General features: G+C 34.7%; 1 protein-coding gene across 1 annotated transcript in view; it reads left to right on the top strand.

Annotated features, from left to right (window-relative positions):
- LOC148626801 (uncharacterized) overlaps window positions 1-18,948 on the top strand; it is a 28,802-nt gene that overhangs the window by 5,696 nt on the left and 4,158 nt on the right. The window contains exons 4-20 of the mRNA XM_088564629.1: window positions 31-147; window positions 533-731; window positions 1,061-1,190; window positions 1,591-1,702; window positions 1,999-2,198; window positions 2,648-2,837; window positions 3,324-3,401; window positions 3,666-3,826; window positions 4,279-4,450; window positions 4,727-5,109; window positions 5,300-5,378; window positions 6,334-6,489; window positions 6,994-7,068; window positions 12,818-14,726; window positions 15,056-15,289; window positions 15,532-15,648; window positions 15,873-18,275. Coding sequence (XP_088420755.1) covers window positions 31-147; window positions 533-731; window positions 1,061-1,190; window positions 1,591-1,702; window positions 1,999-2,198; window positions 2,648-2,837; window positions 3,324-3,401; window positions 3,666-3,826; window positions 4,279-4,450; window positions 4,727-5,109; window positions 5,300-5,378; window positions 6,334-6,489; window positions 6,994-7,068; window positions 12,818-14,726; window positions 15,056-15,289; window positions 15,532-15,648; window positions 15,873-18,275 — 6,715 coding nt within the window. The remainder of the gene's footprint in view (window positions 1-30; window positions 148-532; window positions 732-1,060; window positions 1,191-1,590; window positions 1,703-1,998; window positions 2,199-2,647; window positions 2,838-3,323; window positions 3,402-3,665; window positions 3,827-4,278; window positions 4,451-4,726; window positions 5,110-5,299; window positions 5,379-6,333; window positions 6,490-6,993; window positions 7,069-12,817; window positions 14,727-15,055; window positions 15,290-15,531; window positions 15,649-15,872; window positions 18,276-18,948) is intronic.

Below are 18,948 nucleotides of genomic sequence, written 5' to 3'. Positions count from 1 at the left end.
AATTGTGATTTCTTATAATCTGCTTTCCAGATTTTCTTGAGAGAGTTGATATCTAACGCTTCTGATGCCTTGGACAAAATTAGATTTGTGTCATTGACAGATAAAGAGGCATTACGACACACTGATGAATTCAGCATCAAAATTAAGGTATAATGGCAGTTTAATGTAGTTACACCAGTTGAAATGTTCCATGGCTGAATAATTTCTGAAGATACAGTTATAATGAGGTTAAATACAATTAAGCAGTACTCACGAAAGACAAGTCTTTTTTTACGGAATGCGGCCACTGCACTGAAAAATAGTCACATAAAAAAAACTACCTACCTGGATTTTTCTGATTGAAGCTTGTGCCAAAAACTTAAGGATGCTGATAAAATATTTTATCAAGAATTTCTTTCAAAAATTGATAATGAGTTATTTTGTTCAGTCAGTCTATTCATTTAAATTTGATATAGCAGACAATGGTAACAGATGGTGAGTTTAGGTACCACCATTTTCTTTAGAATTTCCTCATTTTTTGTTTACATTTTAGGCTGACAAAGATAACCACATCCTCCATGTTATTGATACTGGTATAGGTATGACCAAGAACGATTTGGTTAACAACCTCGGTACTATTGCTAAATCTGGTACTAGTGAATTCTTGTCGAAACTTGGTGAAGCAACCTCTCAGACTGAAATGACAGATCTGATTGGACAGTTTGGTGTTGGTTTCTACTCATCATTCTTAGGTAAGATTTGGTAAATTTTGTAATTACTAATGATAAATAGACCTTACTTTTTGCCATGTAAAATATAAGACTTACAAATTACAGAGAAATACCAGTTTAAAACATAAATTGTATTAAAATGATACCTTAATTTTTTTGTGAAATGGTTATCCACATTAAAATACATCCTAAATATTCACTGTGTTACATTAAGAACTGGTGCAGTGTACCATGCTAGTACAATTATGTTAAGTTCTTACAAAACTTTCAAATTTTAATGATTGTTTGTTAATTATTTTATCAATCAAATAGAATTTTCCACTTTGCTATCTTTTACTTCTTTTTTACAGTGTCTGACAGAATTATTGTTACCTCAAAACATAATGATGATGAACAACACATCTGGGAATCAGACTCAAAATCATTCAGTGTCACCAAAGATCCACGTGGAAACACCCTAGGTAGAGGTACTCAAATCAGGTATGTTTCCAGATAATTAGAAACATTTTTATGAATTCAGCATTGGCAAAATAATTATTTCTGTGCCCAGCTAACTGCTTTAGAAGGAGATCATAATTCCCCTATCATACTCGGTTGGTCTGTTCATTTATATAAACACAAATGAAATCATATCTTATTAAATACGTTTTAGTATTATGTAATGAATTGTACGAAGCAAGATCGTATTTAGGATGCTGACAAAGGGAGATTATTTAACTTGTGCGTTTTAGAATTGGATTAGAATATCAAATTTAAAATTAACTCTATTATATTTAGTTATATCATGTTTTTGACTTAAAATGGATTCCTTTTAGTTACAGAAATATTTTCCGACTTAATAGGGAAGGTAAAGTTTTATATTTTTGGATTTATTTTTCAGTCTTCAACTTAAAGAGGAGGCCCACAGTTTCTTAGAAGAGAACACCTTGAAAGACTTGATCAGAAAATACAGTCAGTTTATCAACTTTAACATCTATGTCTGGAGCAGTAAGGTGTGCATAACAAGAATTGAGAATGCAAATCTATATTGAAGAATTTCTTCCTGACTGAGAGATTAAAATTATCAGTCTGCATGGGAAAAAAAACACTTTTCTTTTTAATTGAGGAACTGCCATATCATTATCAGGAACTTGGTTTTATTTGAGGGAGACACATAGCCTGTACTAAAAATAATGTCTGGAAAAAAATTCTTTGAACTCATTGAAAACAATTCTCACATGTAGCTTGATTTCTTATTAAAGTTTTCACTGATTTGTTATAACAATGTGAACAAATTTTACTATTGTAGACTGAAGAGGTTGAAGAACCGATTGAGGAAGATGAAGAAGAAGCCAAAGATGAACCAGAAGAAAAGAAAGAGGAAGAAGAAGATGAAGATGGAAAGGTAGAGGAAGACAAGGAAGAAGAGAAACCTAAAACAAAGAAGGTTTCTAAAACTGTTTGGGATTGGGAACTGATGAACAGTGTTAAGCCTATTTGGACTAGAAAGTAAGTCTGAAAGTACATTTGTTACTAAATCAGGAGTCAAGCTTAACATAACTCTTTGAATAAAATTAGGTATTTACCAGAAATCACTATATTCTATGCAGCTTAAATGCTTAATAAATCAAAGCCATTCTTGGATTGTTGGCAGTTGAATTTGGTTTTTTTTTTTATACAGTTCTTAAAGAACTAAAGTCTAAAGTAAATCAATTTACACTTGTGGATGCCAAAACAACATATTTTCCCACTGTTTTTATACTGAATGCTCTTTCAACTTTAAGATTAAAAAGATCACAGTGTAAGATAGCATTATTTCTCAGAAGACAAAAAACTCATAAGATTATTCAGAGACAAATTGGGTCATTCAGAACAAAATGACAAGTGTGAATTCATGTATTACATATATAAATTCCTTAATTGGTCTTCATCCTAATTTTTAACATATTTTTTCACAGATCATCTGATATAACTGATGAGGAATATAATGAATTCTACAAGACCCTCAGTAAAGACCATGAAGACCCTATGGCCAGAGTACATTTCACTGCTGAAGGAGAAGTTACATTTAAATCTATTCTCTATGTACCAAAGACATCCCCACATGATATGTTCCAGAACTACGGCAAAAATGTTGACCAGATCAAGGTACAATTCATATTTCAGTACTGATGTTATTTGCAGTATTCTGGATACTTAACTAAGTACTTAACACTGTTACTACTGTCTATGGAAATGGAGTAAGATCTTAAAGAAGCTTAACTTAGAATGAATCAATGCAAGCAATCAATTCTTTTTATAAGGCAAAATAGAAATATATGTTTGTTTTTTGTTTCCCGACTGACCTGGACTTTTTTCCCATCAAAATCCACCAAAAATTCATTCTGGTTCCATAAATGTTTTTATTCTGATCAACAAAATGGTTGCTTGGAGCCAGACAAGTATGCTGCAACAGGCTTTTATGGAATGCGGCCACTGCACTGAAAAATAGTCACATAAAAAAAAAACTACCTACCTGGATTTTTTTGCCTTGGTTACAGGAAACAAATATAAATTTTTTTCCCTGAAAGATATTAATAGCCAGTAAATGTTAAATGTTTACTTGTAACTGTAACAGTTTGACTATTCCTTTAGATGTATGTCAGAAGAGTGTTCATCACAGATAACTTTGAAGACATGATGCCTAAATATCTCTCTTTTGTCAGAGGATTGGTAAGTTGATGTATAACATTTACAATCTTTGCTTTATAGAAGTGAACTTCAGTCTTACTTCGTAATTTGTACTACTTTGGTCTGTATTGCTCAATAATGATTAGGTCAATTGTGATTGATAACTGAAGTCTGACAAAAAAGGCCAAAAGGATCATGCTTTGTCTCATGTCATTCAAACTTGATTGATTTGCTCTTTCAACCAGCTGACTACTTTATTAGTAATGATTCTGTGTGAATTAAATACTATTGTTCAAATGTTTTCAGGTTGACTCTGATGATTTACCACTTAATGTATCAAGAGAAACTCTTCAACAACACAAACTACTCAAGGTCATTAAGAAAAAACTTGTGAGAAAAACTTTGGACATGATTAAAAAGATTGAAGGAGATGAATACGATAAATTCTGGAAAGAATACAGTACCAAGTAAGTTTGAACTGGAGTATATTTTTATTAGGGTCTCACTGAGGGAGGTTTCCATTAGACATACACAATTTTTTTGTGAGGACAAAATAACATACAGTTCTGAACTACCAGGATGTCAGTAGTATTTTAAGTAGCAGGTAAGCTGATGAAAATTTTGCAAGAGTTCACCCATTTTGGAAAAAAGAGTAGTTGTCACAATATGAGCAAGTAGACGTCCAACTTTGCCATCCAAATTATTATTTGTAAACATCCTATATTGTATACCTATATAATAACTTCATTATTATGCAGAATCACTTATTTTGAGAATCAGAATTTTTCAATTACAGTTAACATGATATTAATGACTTTTTGTTTACAATTATTTGGGTGCAGGTCCCTTTCAGACTAAATCAGTATTATAATTATGGTGTTGTGTCAACTGTAACATATTTATTATTTTTTTTCTCAAGCATCAAACTGGGAGTAATTGAAGACAACTCCAACAGAACTCGTCTGGCTAAATTGTTGAAATTCTTCTCATCCAACTCCGACACAGAACAGACTTCATTGGCTGGATATGTAGAAAGAATGAAAGAAAAACAAGAAGCTATTTTCTTTGTTGCTGGTTCTAGCAGGGAGGAGGTAACAAGATTTTAAAAGTTTCCTTTCTTATTTTTATTTTTTTACTTTACCCTTAGTTGAATTGCTCGATGCATTAATGAAAGTGCTGACATATGGACTCAGAACTGTGTGAGGGTTTAATAAATGACAGTAGTTTACTTACTACTATATAAGCATGTCAATAAGGAACTTTATATATTCTTTTACATACTTATATTATTGCTAAGAAATGTTTCACACACAACATAAGATGTCACTTTGTATTTTCTAAATTAATGAAACCAATTTTGTATTTAGGTTGAAAAATCACCATTTGTTGAAAGACTTCTGAAGAAAGGTTTTGAAGTTTTGTATCTGACAGAACCAGTAGATGAATACTGTATACAAGCTCTGCCAGAATTTGATGGCAAAAAGTTCCAGAATGTTGCTAAAGAAGGATTAAAACTGGATGATTCTGAAAATGCTAAAGAAAAGAAGGAAGCTTTAGAAAAAGAATTTGAACCTTTAATGAAATGGATGAAAGATGAAGCCCTTAAGGACAAGATTGAAAAGGCAACTGTTTCTGATCGTCTAACCACTTCACCATGTGCCTTGATTGCCAGTAGTTATGGCTGGTCTGGTAACATGGAAAGAATCATGAAGGCTCAGGCTTACGCCAAGACACAGGATGCATCACAAAGGTAAGAGACAGTGTTCTGTTTCATAAGCTGGTAAATTGTTTTCAAATGTAATAGCTTTGTAGAACTCATATAGAATTGTTCGGTGGAATCAGAGGCTAAAAAAGTTTTATGGTGGAAATTATACATTTCCCATTTATAGGAAGTATTATTTCCTTTGATATTTGTATTAACCTTGTGTTTCTATTTATAGCTTTTACTCAAGCCAGAAGAAGACCTTGGAAATCAACCCAAGACATCCATTGATTAAAGAATTGAAAACAAGAGTGGAAGTAAGTCACACTAAATTTATTACCAGCAATTGTTAGTTCTGAAATTTATCACAATTATAAAAACATTTCTGTAATTTCCTGTGGCATTTTTTAAATAATCTTAATTACTATAAGTTGCTTACTGTCAAGTTTCTAAATTTTTTGACAACAACAAAAAATCATTTTTAAATAGTTATATAATAGTATGAAGATCACCCGAGAGATATTGTTTTTTTATACCTCCACTCAACATGTGGGTGGTATATTTGAATCATATTGTCCATCCATCAGTCAAAATTTCTTCAATTTACTGTTTCCATGGACTTTCCAGTGTTTCATTATACATAATGATTGAGATTTTTTGTGACAAAGGTCTCAGTTTCCACTGGACGAATTTATTTCATACTTGGTATTGGGCTTTGTATAGATTGGGCATACCTTTTAAGCCATTTTATTTGCTGCCCCATATTAATTTCCTGCAGGATTGTGGGTATACTTAGCACAACAATGCATCCAACTTCATGTTGTGCTCTAACTTGAATATTACCTAATGAGTCTACATCCTCTAAAAAGGCTCCATTTCACAAAAGGGAGGTTGGAATTAATTCTTGGGTTTGTTTAACCATTCAGGAATTTGTTGTCAAAAACAGTAACTTTATAAATAATACTTTGCATAAAACACTTATTGATCAGTTTCAATGTGGTTAAGTGCCAAGTCTTGAACTCATGTTTTTTATGTTTCTTAATCAATCTGTGCATTTCAATACTTTATTTTGTACTCAGTTTTCATGCAAGTCTAATGAAGAACAGGTTCCTATATTCAACTTTGATTTTATGATAACTTGAACTTATGCAATTCTTCTACATCTTGAATCTTTATTGTATCACCCTAAGTATTGTGCCATTTTATGGTTTGACTTCTCTTCCACAGAGGTTTTTATTTCACCTTTAAATACATACTGGTTTATCTTTACAGACAAATGCTGAAGACCAAACAGCTAAAGATTTGGCTGTTGTTATGTTTGAGACAGCTACATTAAGATCTGGTTATGTTTTACAAGATACGTCTGGTTTTGCCGGCAGAGTAGAAAGAATGTTACGACTTTCTATGGATATACCATTAGATGCAAAGGTAAATAATGCATACTATAATGTTAAGTAACCATTCACATTGAAATTTATCATATGATGTCTGTGCTGTAAGATTACCCTTTGTTTTTCTATATTTTAATTGGTTTATTCTTATAGGTGCCTTTATATCTTATTATTTATTACAATAATATACTACTTAATACACAGTGTCTCCAAGTAAAGAAACTTTTAAGTGTATAGAATGAGTTTTATATCAGTCTATTTGAGTGAACAAATGTATATGTTGTATTCAGGACTTTCAGTTCTAGGATTAGCCAGCCATAAATCCCAAAGTTACCTATCCATATACTTCAATGCTAACTTTTAGATTGAGCAAGTATAAATTTACCTATCCATATACTTCAGTGTTAACTTCTAGATTTAGCAGGTGTAAATTTACCTATCCATATACTTCAATGCTTATATTTAGCAGGAGTAAATGACTGTTTGCAGGGTATTAATTACCATATAGATTGTAGAGTTTTTGATTTGTTGTTTTCTTCAGATTGATGAAGAACCAGAAGAGGAAGCCCCAGCTGATAATACAGAAGAAGTTACAGATGAAGATACTGATGATAAGGTAATTCATTGGAAAGCATGATAAACATTTTATTTCCTATTCAACTGATAGATGTACACACCACTTTACTTCAGCTCTTCAGTTGAATAAACACCATGTTTTGTTGCTTTTGATAGATCTCAATATTTGATTAAAAACAAGTGTACTCCAAATATATTAAAAGTTGTCTGTCATTTTATAATCTTTAGAATATTTCTCTGAATGAAACATAGTAAAAGCTATTAATTCAGTTTTGAGTTTGTGAGTATTCATGTGCAAAAAAAACTTATCTGTGAAGTCAAACTGTTAATAATAATTTACATATCAATTCTAAATGCAAAAGTAGAGAACTATATATAGTGAATCAGATTATTGTGTTTAAGCATGAGTTTTATGCTGTGTTTCCCATCATACCTTTTTGCTTTGCCTGTGTGTTGAATCAAAAGTGCATTTGGAAACATTTTGTTAATTGTATTAGAGATTTTAGTTTCTGCATACATAAATGTCCTCAAAGAAAATAATAGTACTGCAAATATAATTCTTCATAATTGTTGCAGCAAATTGTATCATGCAAAGAGCAATGACAACATTTTTGTCATCAACATGACTTTTTTAAAAAATTGTGTTTTTTGGTTTGTTTTTTTTAAATCTTGCAATTTCCTTTGAGAACATTGTATAGATGGCATGGAAAATTGTTGGATTCTAAGACTGGAATGTTGGTACTAACATATAAGATCATGTTAAAAGAGACACAGGCAAGCTCATGGTATGATGGGAGAAAACTGATGTAACCAAGGAGTCATGTTTTCTCTCATTTATATTACAGAAAGACGATGATGATAGTGTGAAAGATGAGTTATAACATCTGTACAAGCTATATACAAAATTGAATAATGTGAAAACTTGGTTGACACTTCTAATGTATGTGTTGAAAGATCGTCCCATTTGTTAGTGCTTCATAACATTTCATCAAATATTGTCTCTGTTGTTAGAGCTCTATTGATACAAGTATTTTATGTTTACACTGCCGACTAAGTTTTCATAAATGGCTGTAAGCTTAATGATTGTGATAGTGTGAAAATAAATTGTGATTAGATGAAAGAGATCTAAGATTTCATAATCATAATCATCAGAGAAACTGACATACTTAGTACAAATGTTGACAATAAGAACATCTCCAATGATATGACCCAAAGAGATTTCATGATTAAGTCACATCAAACAAGTAGCTGCTTTAATTATGGTGTGCTTCTTTAAATTGGAAATCCATGAACATTGGTAAAGTATTCAAAGTACCTCTGAAGAATAAGAATCATTCTGATAGAATTGAGACCAAATGTTATTCATTGTGACCTGTAATTTGCAGCATTTAAAGTAAGCAAATCCTAAATTTAAAAATTGTATACCAACAAAAAAAAATGCATTATTCACATATTGTAGGAGATTTTTACACTCCTGCAACATTGGAGTCAGATTATCTTAATAGTGCTTACTTTGAAAAACTGTTGTAGGTAGCAACAAAATGCAGATTACAGGGCTTCCAGCATGTCATAATACTAATCATCACATTGTGTTTTTTAAATGATCAAGTGCTTAATGATAGAGGTGTTTGTTTACTTATGTTGTATGAAAGGGTGAATCACAGTAAAAGTTTGTTTGTTTTTATTATTAAAATAAATTATATTTCTATTGTATAGTCTTATTTTGTTACATTATTATCCAAAAAAATTGCCAGCGGTGGCAGCATCATAGCCTGTAGATATTTTGTGTCTGGATGATAGCAAATGACATTTTTCTGATGTCTTAAAAAGTAAATAGATCTCTTTGAAATTGGCTACAGGGCTCCATACAACAGAAGGATGGCTGAGACAGATTTTCAGGGTTTTGACTTGAACTGTTTAAAAAGACAGAACCAAACAGGACCAGAAATTAAGACAATAACTTCATAAACTTAATGTAAGAGTATGGATCTTTAATTTTGAAATTGTACATCAAGTGGCCTTACCAGGAAAAGAAGACTGGGTTGATTTTTCTACCCCTGCAAACAAAATTTGGGGGTATATAGGTCACCCCTTCTGTTCCATCTGTCTGTCCACACTATTTTCTAGGCAGATTGCTGCATTGTTATGAAACTTTGTGGGATGTAATATAACCACATAGAGATGTGCATACTGTCAGGGATGTATGTGTGGACAAAATTGGTAGAAATTAGGACGGTTGGACTTAGGTGTTTTTCAGCAAAACTTGGTATCATGTGTTGTCTGCAACCCCTCCTTAACAACTTACAGGATTAGTAATGGGATGTTAAATTACCATATTGGGATGTGTATATTGTCCGAAATTTATACTTAAAGTAAATTTGCAACAAAATTAGTTCTGAGTGTGGTTTGGAGTTAGGTTTTTTAGAAATGACAGCAAAGTTGTGTGGAAAAAATTCTTAGTCTATCCACCTTAGAAAATGTGTCCAATATGAATTGTGTGTCCACATCGATCTCCAAATGTACATGGTTTTACAGGATGCATGGGGAATTAGTCCTGTTAGTGGCAACATCTAGTTTCTTTTATTGTAACTTGAACCATTTAGAATAAGGAGCCAGTACTGGTATCAAGATAGAAACTTGGGTAGATTGTCATAGCATTGGTCTCTGAAGTAAAAATGAACATTGTTAAAGGTGCCACACTACAAAATCAGGTTAGATAAGTTTTGGGTTAAATCCTTTCCTGTTAGGGAAAAGTTGCCAAGAAAGAGGCTTTTTCCCTTCACAGTAACTTACTGGTACTTTAAAAATGTGATCTTTTTGAAATTACCCAAATATGGATATTGGGTCCTATTAGATATATGTCGTATTGCATATTTTAAGTTTGGCACTGCATCCGTGTAGGAACCTGTGCTATGTCAAATATTTAATTATTATGTGAATTCTGAGCTGTGTTAAGCTTGAATGTTGTGTCCATACTTACCCCAACTGATAAGGATTCAACGTCTGTGGTTTTATCAGAGCAGGTTATTTCATGTGTTGACTTGGATTGCCTCCCCTTGTTTTAATGAATCATAATAAAGAAGATATCTTTCATTGCAAACTTCAAATTCTCATTTACTTTTGTTACTTTGTATGTATGATTTTAGTTACTTTATGTTCTTTGTTGTGTATGTCTGTTTTCCATGTCTGGTCTTTGTCCCTGGATTACATTCTTTTGATTACCGCTATAACCGTGGTTCCCTTGATTACTCTTTCAAAATAATTAAATCTGAAACTACGTAGCAGATTAATTTCAAATTTGGCTAACATCATCCTCCTTTTAAAGTATTAGCCTTAAAAAATTCATGATCGTACAGAAATAGCAAAAAACATGACCACCATGACTAAAAACATCTTTTAGTATTTAAAATTATATTTGAAAAAAAAACTATCTAAGATACTACTTCAGCTTATGAGCTTAGCAAATTTCCATTGAGCCCAAGTTGTTGGACGTGACGTGACATGCTTGAAAGGTTAAAATTATATTTTTGCGGAATTTATCCGACGACAAAAAAATTGTGTTTGTTTATTGGTATGATGCTTTCGTTGTTTTTATCCGTCGATACTTGGTTTTGATGTGATGATTTGAGTATTTATAAAAAAAAATTGTAACAACATTCCAAACTACAAATGGGCCTAACACGAGCATTTCATAGAATTTATGTAACCCCAGTAAAAGCGTAGAAATGTCTTTGATATTGTTCCACAATATGATATATCACAATGGTCAGACTTGGAATGGACGTGAAATTGGGGCCAAAAGGGGTGGCTAGAAACATACATTTTCCTAATATTCCTAATGTTCAGACACAACTTCACTTAGGTGAAGGAATCTCTTTGAAATTGTATTACAAAGTGCAGAACCACCGAAACAATCATTTTCCTTGTGTCTGTGTGCAAAACCACAAAAGGAAGACTGGGATTGATTTTTTGGGTTGTGACGAGAACCAGTAAGAAGAAAGGGTCTCAGAGAGGCCAGAAACAAGATTTTTTTTCTGATTTCTGGACAATAACTGGAGTGAAAGGGAATTGATCCCTTTGAAACTGTGCCACAGATGCCATGTCCCCACAAGAAGTTTGGGGTTGATTTTGCAGGTTTTAACTGGAACCTTTTAGGAAAAGAGCCAAAAAATTACAACTTTTGGTTCTGATCAAAATTTTACTCTGTGTTAAATGTCTATCTCAAAGCTGTGTCAAGTTTGAGTGGTGTATCCATACTTGTCTAACTGTTCAGGGCTCGATATCAAGCTGTGCCCTGTGAAGCATTTTGTTAGTTCATATCTTGTTTAATAATAACAGAAACTTCAATTGATGAAGTCTCCATTGGGTCACAGTTGTTTTGATGATTGTATATTAGAGTTAGTGCCCTTGAAAGGCAAACAACCATATTTTTGCTGTTTAAGCTAATACATAAAAAAAACATGAAGTTCAAAATAATTTCAATTGATTTTCTTGCAATTATATCTGAGTTTTTTTTAAATCATGTCTTTTAAAACGGGACATATCAGGGTATACAGTGCCTGTCCATCTGTTGTTTCACACTTTCCACAGTAACTCCCTTTTTGATTTGTATAATTTCCCGTTTTACTTCTCAAAAATGCTCCCACCAATGTCTGTGATACTTTGGTGAATTATTTCTTAATATTGATGAAATCTCCCTTTCAATGTCTGAAAATCTGTATTTTACTAATTTGTGTTGTGAGACTTAATTCATAAAAAGGGGGAGTTTCACAGTTTTCAGACTATAACTCAATAGTGCTTGCACATATGTTCATAAATTTAAATGAGCTGTTTCTTTTGATTGATGGCAGCTAATTTTTCTTAATTTCTGATTTTTTCATTTATGAGTTATTGGACTTCACCTTTATTCATAAAATGGGGAGAGGGAGGAAGATTTGACATATTTGCGATATAAAATGAAAATCTTTTAAGCAATTTTCTTGAAACGTTTTTGAAAAATAGTTTATTTCTATTAGTATAAGCTCCAATCTGATTTCTTATATATTTTGTGTTTTGCATTTTCGAGTTAAGGGACTAATTAATACAAATATAGAGCAAAAATACCTCCACTAAATGGCATGACATTGTGAGTTGTTTATTTCTTTAGATCTAGGCTTTTGATTTTCTTAACCATAACTTAAAAATACAGAAACAAAATTCTGGGATCTACAGAAAGCAGATGATTATTTAGACAGTCAGTAGATTCTGTTGGAGGGTGAGGCGTTATTGTCTAACCAATCAGGATAAAAATGGTCGGTGCCTTACTGTAATGGTTGATAGTTGCATGTTGAGTGAGTAGTAATCTTTATAACTAATGTTTTCATTGTTTTCTAATATATTAACCACATCTCCATTGCATGTTACATTTCCACAAAGAGGTAAAACATTCAAATTTATTTCGATGTAAGATGTAATAGAAAAATACAGTGTAAACATGACATTGAAGATATGAGTGAGCTTGAAACTGTCAATGGGTCTTAACCGAACTAGGCCGCCTCGATACTTTTATTTTCCAAAAGATAATACCTTGTATGACATTTTCCATAAGATCATAACCAAGCTGATTTTGACAACACACGCACACACGCACATCAAAAAATTCTTTAATGAATTATTGTAAAGGATCAAGGTCGGCATATTAAAACAGCCGTGTATCAACATTATGTCATTTGACTTTTAAGTCTCGTTACTACAAAAAAAAATAGTACTTTTGTCATTGTTCGTGTAATAATTTCTTTTCGTTAATACAGTACTCCTGCAGTTCATGTGGACCAAAAAGGAAGTTGTTATGGTTTTCGGAAGACAGCAAAAAAGAAGAAAAAAAGATAAAAGTTCCTGATGGTATCGATAAAACTGTTGATACCGACGGAGATGGTATCCCTGACTATTTAGATGACGACGATGACAATGATGGAATTCCCGATGATCAAGATGACGATGACAACGGTAATGGAATTCCAGATCATCTAGAAAAAGATACAGACGGTGACGGCATTCCTGATTATCTCGACAACGACGATGATGGCGATGGAATCCCAGACGATCAAGACGACGACGATGATGGTGATGGTATTCCAGACGACAAAGAAAAGGATACAGATGGTGATGGAATCCCTGATCACCTCGATGACGACGACGACAATGATGGTATTCCAGACGATCAGGATGATGACGCCGATGGCAATGGGATTCCGGATCATTTGGAAAAAGATACAGATGCAGACGGAATTCCAGACTATATAGACGACGATGATGATGGCGATGGAATTCCAGATAAGCTTGACAAAGATGCCGATGGAAATGGAATACCAGATTACATGGAAATCGATACTGACGGAGATGGAATACCCGATTATTTAGATGACGATGATGACAATGACGGAATTCCAGACGATCAAGATGACGATAAAGATGGCGATGGAATCCCAGATCATTTAGAGATCGATACAGATGGTGACGGGATACCTGATTATTTAGACGATGATGATGATAATGATGGCATTCCCGACGACCAGGACGATGATGATAATGGAAATGGTATTCCTGACTACCTTGAAGTTGATACTGATGGCGACGGTATACCAGATTATCTTGACGACGATGACGATAATGACGGAATTCCCGATGCACAAGACGATGACTCAAATGGGGATGGAATTCCTGATAGCCAGCAACACTGCACTAAGTTCGGTTGTGGTACACTTCCCGACAAAGATGGTGACGGGATTCCAGATTATTTAGATAAAGATTCTGACGGTGATGGTATTCCTGACGACAAAGAAAAAGATACTGACGGCGATGGGATACCAGACCACCTCGACGACGATGATGATGGTGATGGCATTCCTGATAAACGTGATAAAGATGCTGATGGCAACGGAATTCCTGATCACCTTGAAATCGACACAGATGGCGATGGAATTCCAGATTACTTGGACGACGATGATGACAATGATGGCATACCTGATCACTTAGATAACGATGACGATGGCGACGGAATTCAAGATGATAAAGAAAAGGATACTGATGGTGATGGAATCCCCGATTATTTAGATGATGACGATGATAATGATGGAATTCCTGATTCGGAGGATGATGATGCTGATGGTGATGGAATACCAGATAAATTAGAGGTTGATACAGACGGAGATGGAATCCCTGACTATCTGGACGATGACGATGATAATGACGGTATACCAGATCATCTAGATAAAGACGACGATGGAGATGGAATTCCTGATGACAAGGAGAAAGATACTGATGGCGATGGAATTCCAGACTATCTCGATGACGATGACGATAATGATGGAATTCCTGACGAACAAGATGACGATGATGACGGTGACGGCATTCCAGATGACAAAGAGAAAGACACTGACAGAGATGGAATCCCTGACTATCTGGACGATGATGATGATAATGACGGTATACCAGATCATCTAGATAACGACGACGATGGAGATGGAATTCCCGATGACAAGGAGAAGGATACTGATGGAGATGGAATTCCAGATTACCTTGATGACGATGATGATAATGATGGAATTCCTGATGATCAAGATAACGATGACGATGGTGACGGCATTCCAGATGACAAAGAGAAGGACACTGACGGTGATGGAATTCCTGATTACTTAGATGACGATGATGACAATGATGGTAAGTATACAATTCATTTTTAATATCCTCCTTAATTTTATATCTTTTTTATTTCCAGTATGTTTTGAAAACACACACACACACACACACACACACACACACATTTTAGTTGTATTATGGATTGACTGTATTGATTGTAATTATCATTCTTTCATAATTGCAAACTATACCTCACAAAAATTTATTGTTTACATTTTCAAAATGTCAGTAAACAAAAACATTTCTGATTTTTGCCTACACGAGCTGTGACAAGAAGTCTTAAATTTATATATTTTAAGTTCATTTAAATATCATACCGTTTTCAAAGGAAAGCATTACAAACTTTGTAGGCATACCCGATCATCTCGACGATGATGATGATGGCGACGGTATACCGGACGACAAAGAGAAGGATACTGATGGCGATGGAATACCTGATTATTTGGACGATGACGACGACAACGACGGCATTCCTGACGACAAAGACAATGATGATGATGGCGATGGTATTCCCGATGACAAAGAAAAGGATACTGACGGCGATGGAATTCCAGACTACCTTGACGACGACGATGACAATGATGGTAAATAACATTAAGGAAAAAGGTTGTAACGAGTTCCATTATATTCTTAAACTTGTCGAAAAATGTAACAGGTAATTAGGCATTTTTTTCTTGGGCTACCTTTACAATAATTGTGTTTTGGTAAGATACGATTTATAGAAATTACAGATTATAATCTTTTGATTTTCTAGAGCAAAAAAAAAATCTATCTAAGTAATGAAACAACCTTAACTCATGCTTACCTTGATTTATTATTTACCTAGGTATACCAGATCATCTTGATGACGATGATGATGGAGACGGAATTCCCGATGACAAAGAAAAGGATACCGATGGCGATGGAATTCCTGATTACCTCGATGACGACGATGACAATGACGGTACGTTTTTTTTGTTTGTTTTTTTTTTGGGGGGGGGGGCGGATTGAGACCTGAACCCAGAAAGAAGAATTCTTGACAAATTTATTGAAATGAAGTCTCTTTATAGCTTAGTTAGCAATTATATACTTGAGTGGTAAATTAGCTGATTTCATCGGAGTCTGTTCCTCTGTTTCTGTTTCTGTATTCATGAAATGTAACTGAAATGTAACTGTATTTTTTTTTACAAAAAGACGATTTAATTGTCAAATTACATGTATCAATCTGGCGGATTTCTTTTGTTGAATTGGATTTGAAGGTTAGTACTAAAAGAATACGGATACATAATCGACATCCGATGCCTTTTATTAAAGTGATAGGCATTGGTGATAAGGATGATATTCCCGATCATCTGGAAAATGACGATGACGGAGACGGTATTCCAGACTACCAAGAAGATGATGATGGAGATGGCATACCGAACTATCTAGATAAGGACGATGACGGAGATGGAATTCCAGATGATAAAGACAATGATGACGATGGGGATGGAATTCCCGATCATCTAGAAAATGACGATGACGGAGACGGTATTCCAGACTACCAAGAAGATGATGATGGAGATGGCATTCCGAACTATCTAGATCAGGACGATGACGGGTACGGAATTCCAGATGATAAAGACATTGATATCGATAGGGATGGAATTCCTGATCATTTAGAACATGACGATGACGGAGACGGTATTCCAGACTACCATGAAGATGATGATGGAGATGGCATTCCGAACTATCTAGATAAGGACGATGACGGAGATGGAATTCCAGATGATAAAGACAATGATGACGATGGAGATGGAATTCCCGATCATCTAGAAAATGACGATGACGGAGACGGTATTCCAGACTACCAAGAAGATGATGATGGAGATGGCATTCCAAACTATCTAGATCAGGACGATGACGGGGACGGAATTCCAGATGATAAAGACATTGATATCGATAGGGATGGAATTCCTGATCATTTAGAACATGACGATGACGGAGACGGTATTCCAGACTACCATGAAGATGATGATGGAGATGGCATTCCGAACTATCTAGATAAGGACGATGACGGAGATGGAATTCCAGATGATAAAGACAATGATGACGATGGAGATGGAATTCCCGATCATCTAGAAAATGACGATGACGGAGACGGTATTCCAGACTACCAAGAAGATGATGATGGAGATGGCATTCCAAACTATCTAGATCAGGACGATGACGGGGACGGAATTCCAGATGATAAAGACATTGATATCGATAGGGATGGAATTCCTGATCATTTAGAACATGACGATGACGGAGACGGTATTCCAGACTACCATGAAGATGATGATGGAGATGGCATTCCGAACTATCTAGATAAGGACGATGACGGAGATGGAATTCCAGATGATAAAGACAATGATGACGATGGAGATGGGATTCCCGATCATCTAGAAAATGACGATGACGGAGACGGTATTCCAGACTACCAAGAAGATGATGATGGAGATGGCATTCCGAACTATTTAGATAAGGACGATGACGGAGATGGAATTCCAGATGATAAAGACAATGATGACGATGGGGATGAAATTCCCGATCATCTAGAACATGACGATGACGGAGACGGTATTCCAGACTACCAAGAAGATGATGATGGAGATGGCATTCCGAACTATCTAGATACGGACGATGACGGAGATGGAATTCCAGATGATAAAGACAATGATGACGATGGGGATGGAATTCCCGATCATCTAGAAAATGACGATGACGGAGACGGTATTCCAGACTACCAAGAAGATGATGATGGAGATGGCATTCCGAACTATCTAGATACGGACGATGACGGAGATGGAATTCCAGATGATAAAGACAATGATGACGATGGGGATGGAATTCCCGATCATCTAGAAAATGACGATAACGGAGACGGTGTTCCAGACTACCAAGAAGATGATGATGGAGATGGCATTCCGAACTATTTAGATAAGGACGATGACGGAGATGGAATTCCAGATGATAAAGACAATGATGACGATGGGGATGGAATTCCCGATCATCTAGAAAATGACGATGACGGAGACGGTATTCCAGACTACCAAGAAGATGATGATGGAGATGGCATTCCGAACTATCTAGATAAGGACGATGACGGAGATGGAATTCCAGATGATAAAGACAATGATGACGATGGGGATGGAATTCCCGATCATCTAGAAAATGACGATAACGGAGACGGTATTCCAGACTACCAAGAAGATGATGATGGAGATGGCATTCCGAACTATCTAGATACGGACGATGACGGAGATGGAATTCCAGATGATAAAGACAATGATGACGATGGGGATGGAATTCCCGATCATCTAGAAAATGACGATGACGGAGACGGTATTCCAGACTACCAAGAAGATGATGATGGTGATGGCATTCCTGATCTTCAAGATAGTGACGATGACGGAGACGGAATTCCTGATAGTTTGGAGGTTGATACTGACGGTGACGGCATTCCCGATTATATCGACAGAGATATTGATGGTGATGGTATCCCGGATGACGATGATGGGGATGGAATTCCGAATTTTTTGGATCATAATGATGATGTTGACGGTGATGGTAAATAAACTCATTCTTCCACTCTTTCCATCGACCATTGCATTTGATGTTTGAAACCAGAGGCCTTACCAATATACCTTGATCCTCTCCACCAGTTTTCTTTCTAGTTCAGGGAGCAGCTTTTTGCTTTTTTGTTTATGGTTTTGTATTGTACTTATATCATTTTTTTCCAGTGATATATACCACATATGATTTGTTTTGCACTAGTACTCCAAACATTTTTCTACACATTCATATGCTTTTTTTAAGTGGGTAATTTCATAAAATTAAACTTTACGCTTTTACCTCCTGTTTATATGTTACTGTCTCCCTCTTCCCTTTCATTCAATTGTTTTACATGACCTTGTTTTCTTGAAGCTGTTCTATTCCTTTTCTATTAAAAAACTGAGTACTTATGTATTAGAGGGATTTTTACACCCCCAAAAGAAATATGTTACCTATAACTTCCTAAACTGGAAAGTATGGTTCTATGTATTTTATGCCCCATTATAAAAAGTAACAGCCGTCATAAGTTCGTCATTCGTAGCTGCGATTCTTATTAAGGGCATAACGTTTCCGCAAATTAGAAATTTACGATTCCTCAAATTGTTATTTATATCTTAATTTTTAGAAATTTACTTGCTCTAAAACCTTTTTGTAAAAGTTAGATAAATTATTTATTCGTTTTTTTTTC

This window comes from Perna viridis, chromosome 1 (genome assembly GCF_037379345.1).
Source record: "Perna viridis isolate PV_CMFRI_1.1 ecotype Kerala chromosome 1, ASM3737934v1, whole genome shotgun sequence".
Taxonomy (NCBI): domain Eukaryota; kingdom Metazoa; phylum Mollusca; class Bivalvia; order Mytilida; family Mytilidae; genus Perna; species Perna viridis.
The sequence above is the reverse complement of the archived record's forward strand: the minus strand, read 5'-3'. Positions and strand labels throughout refer to the sequence as shown.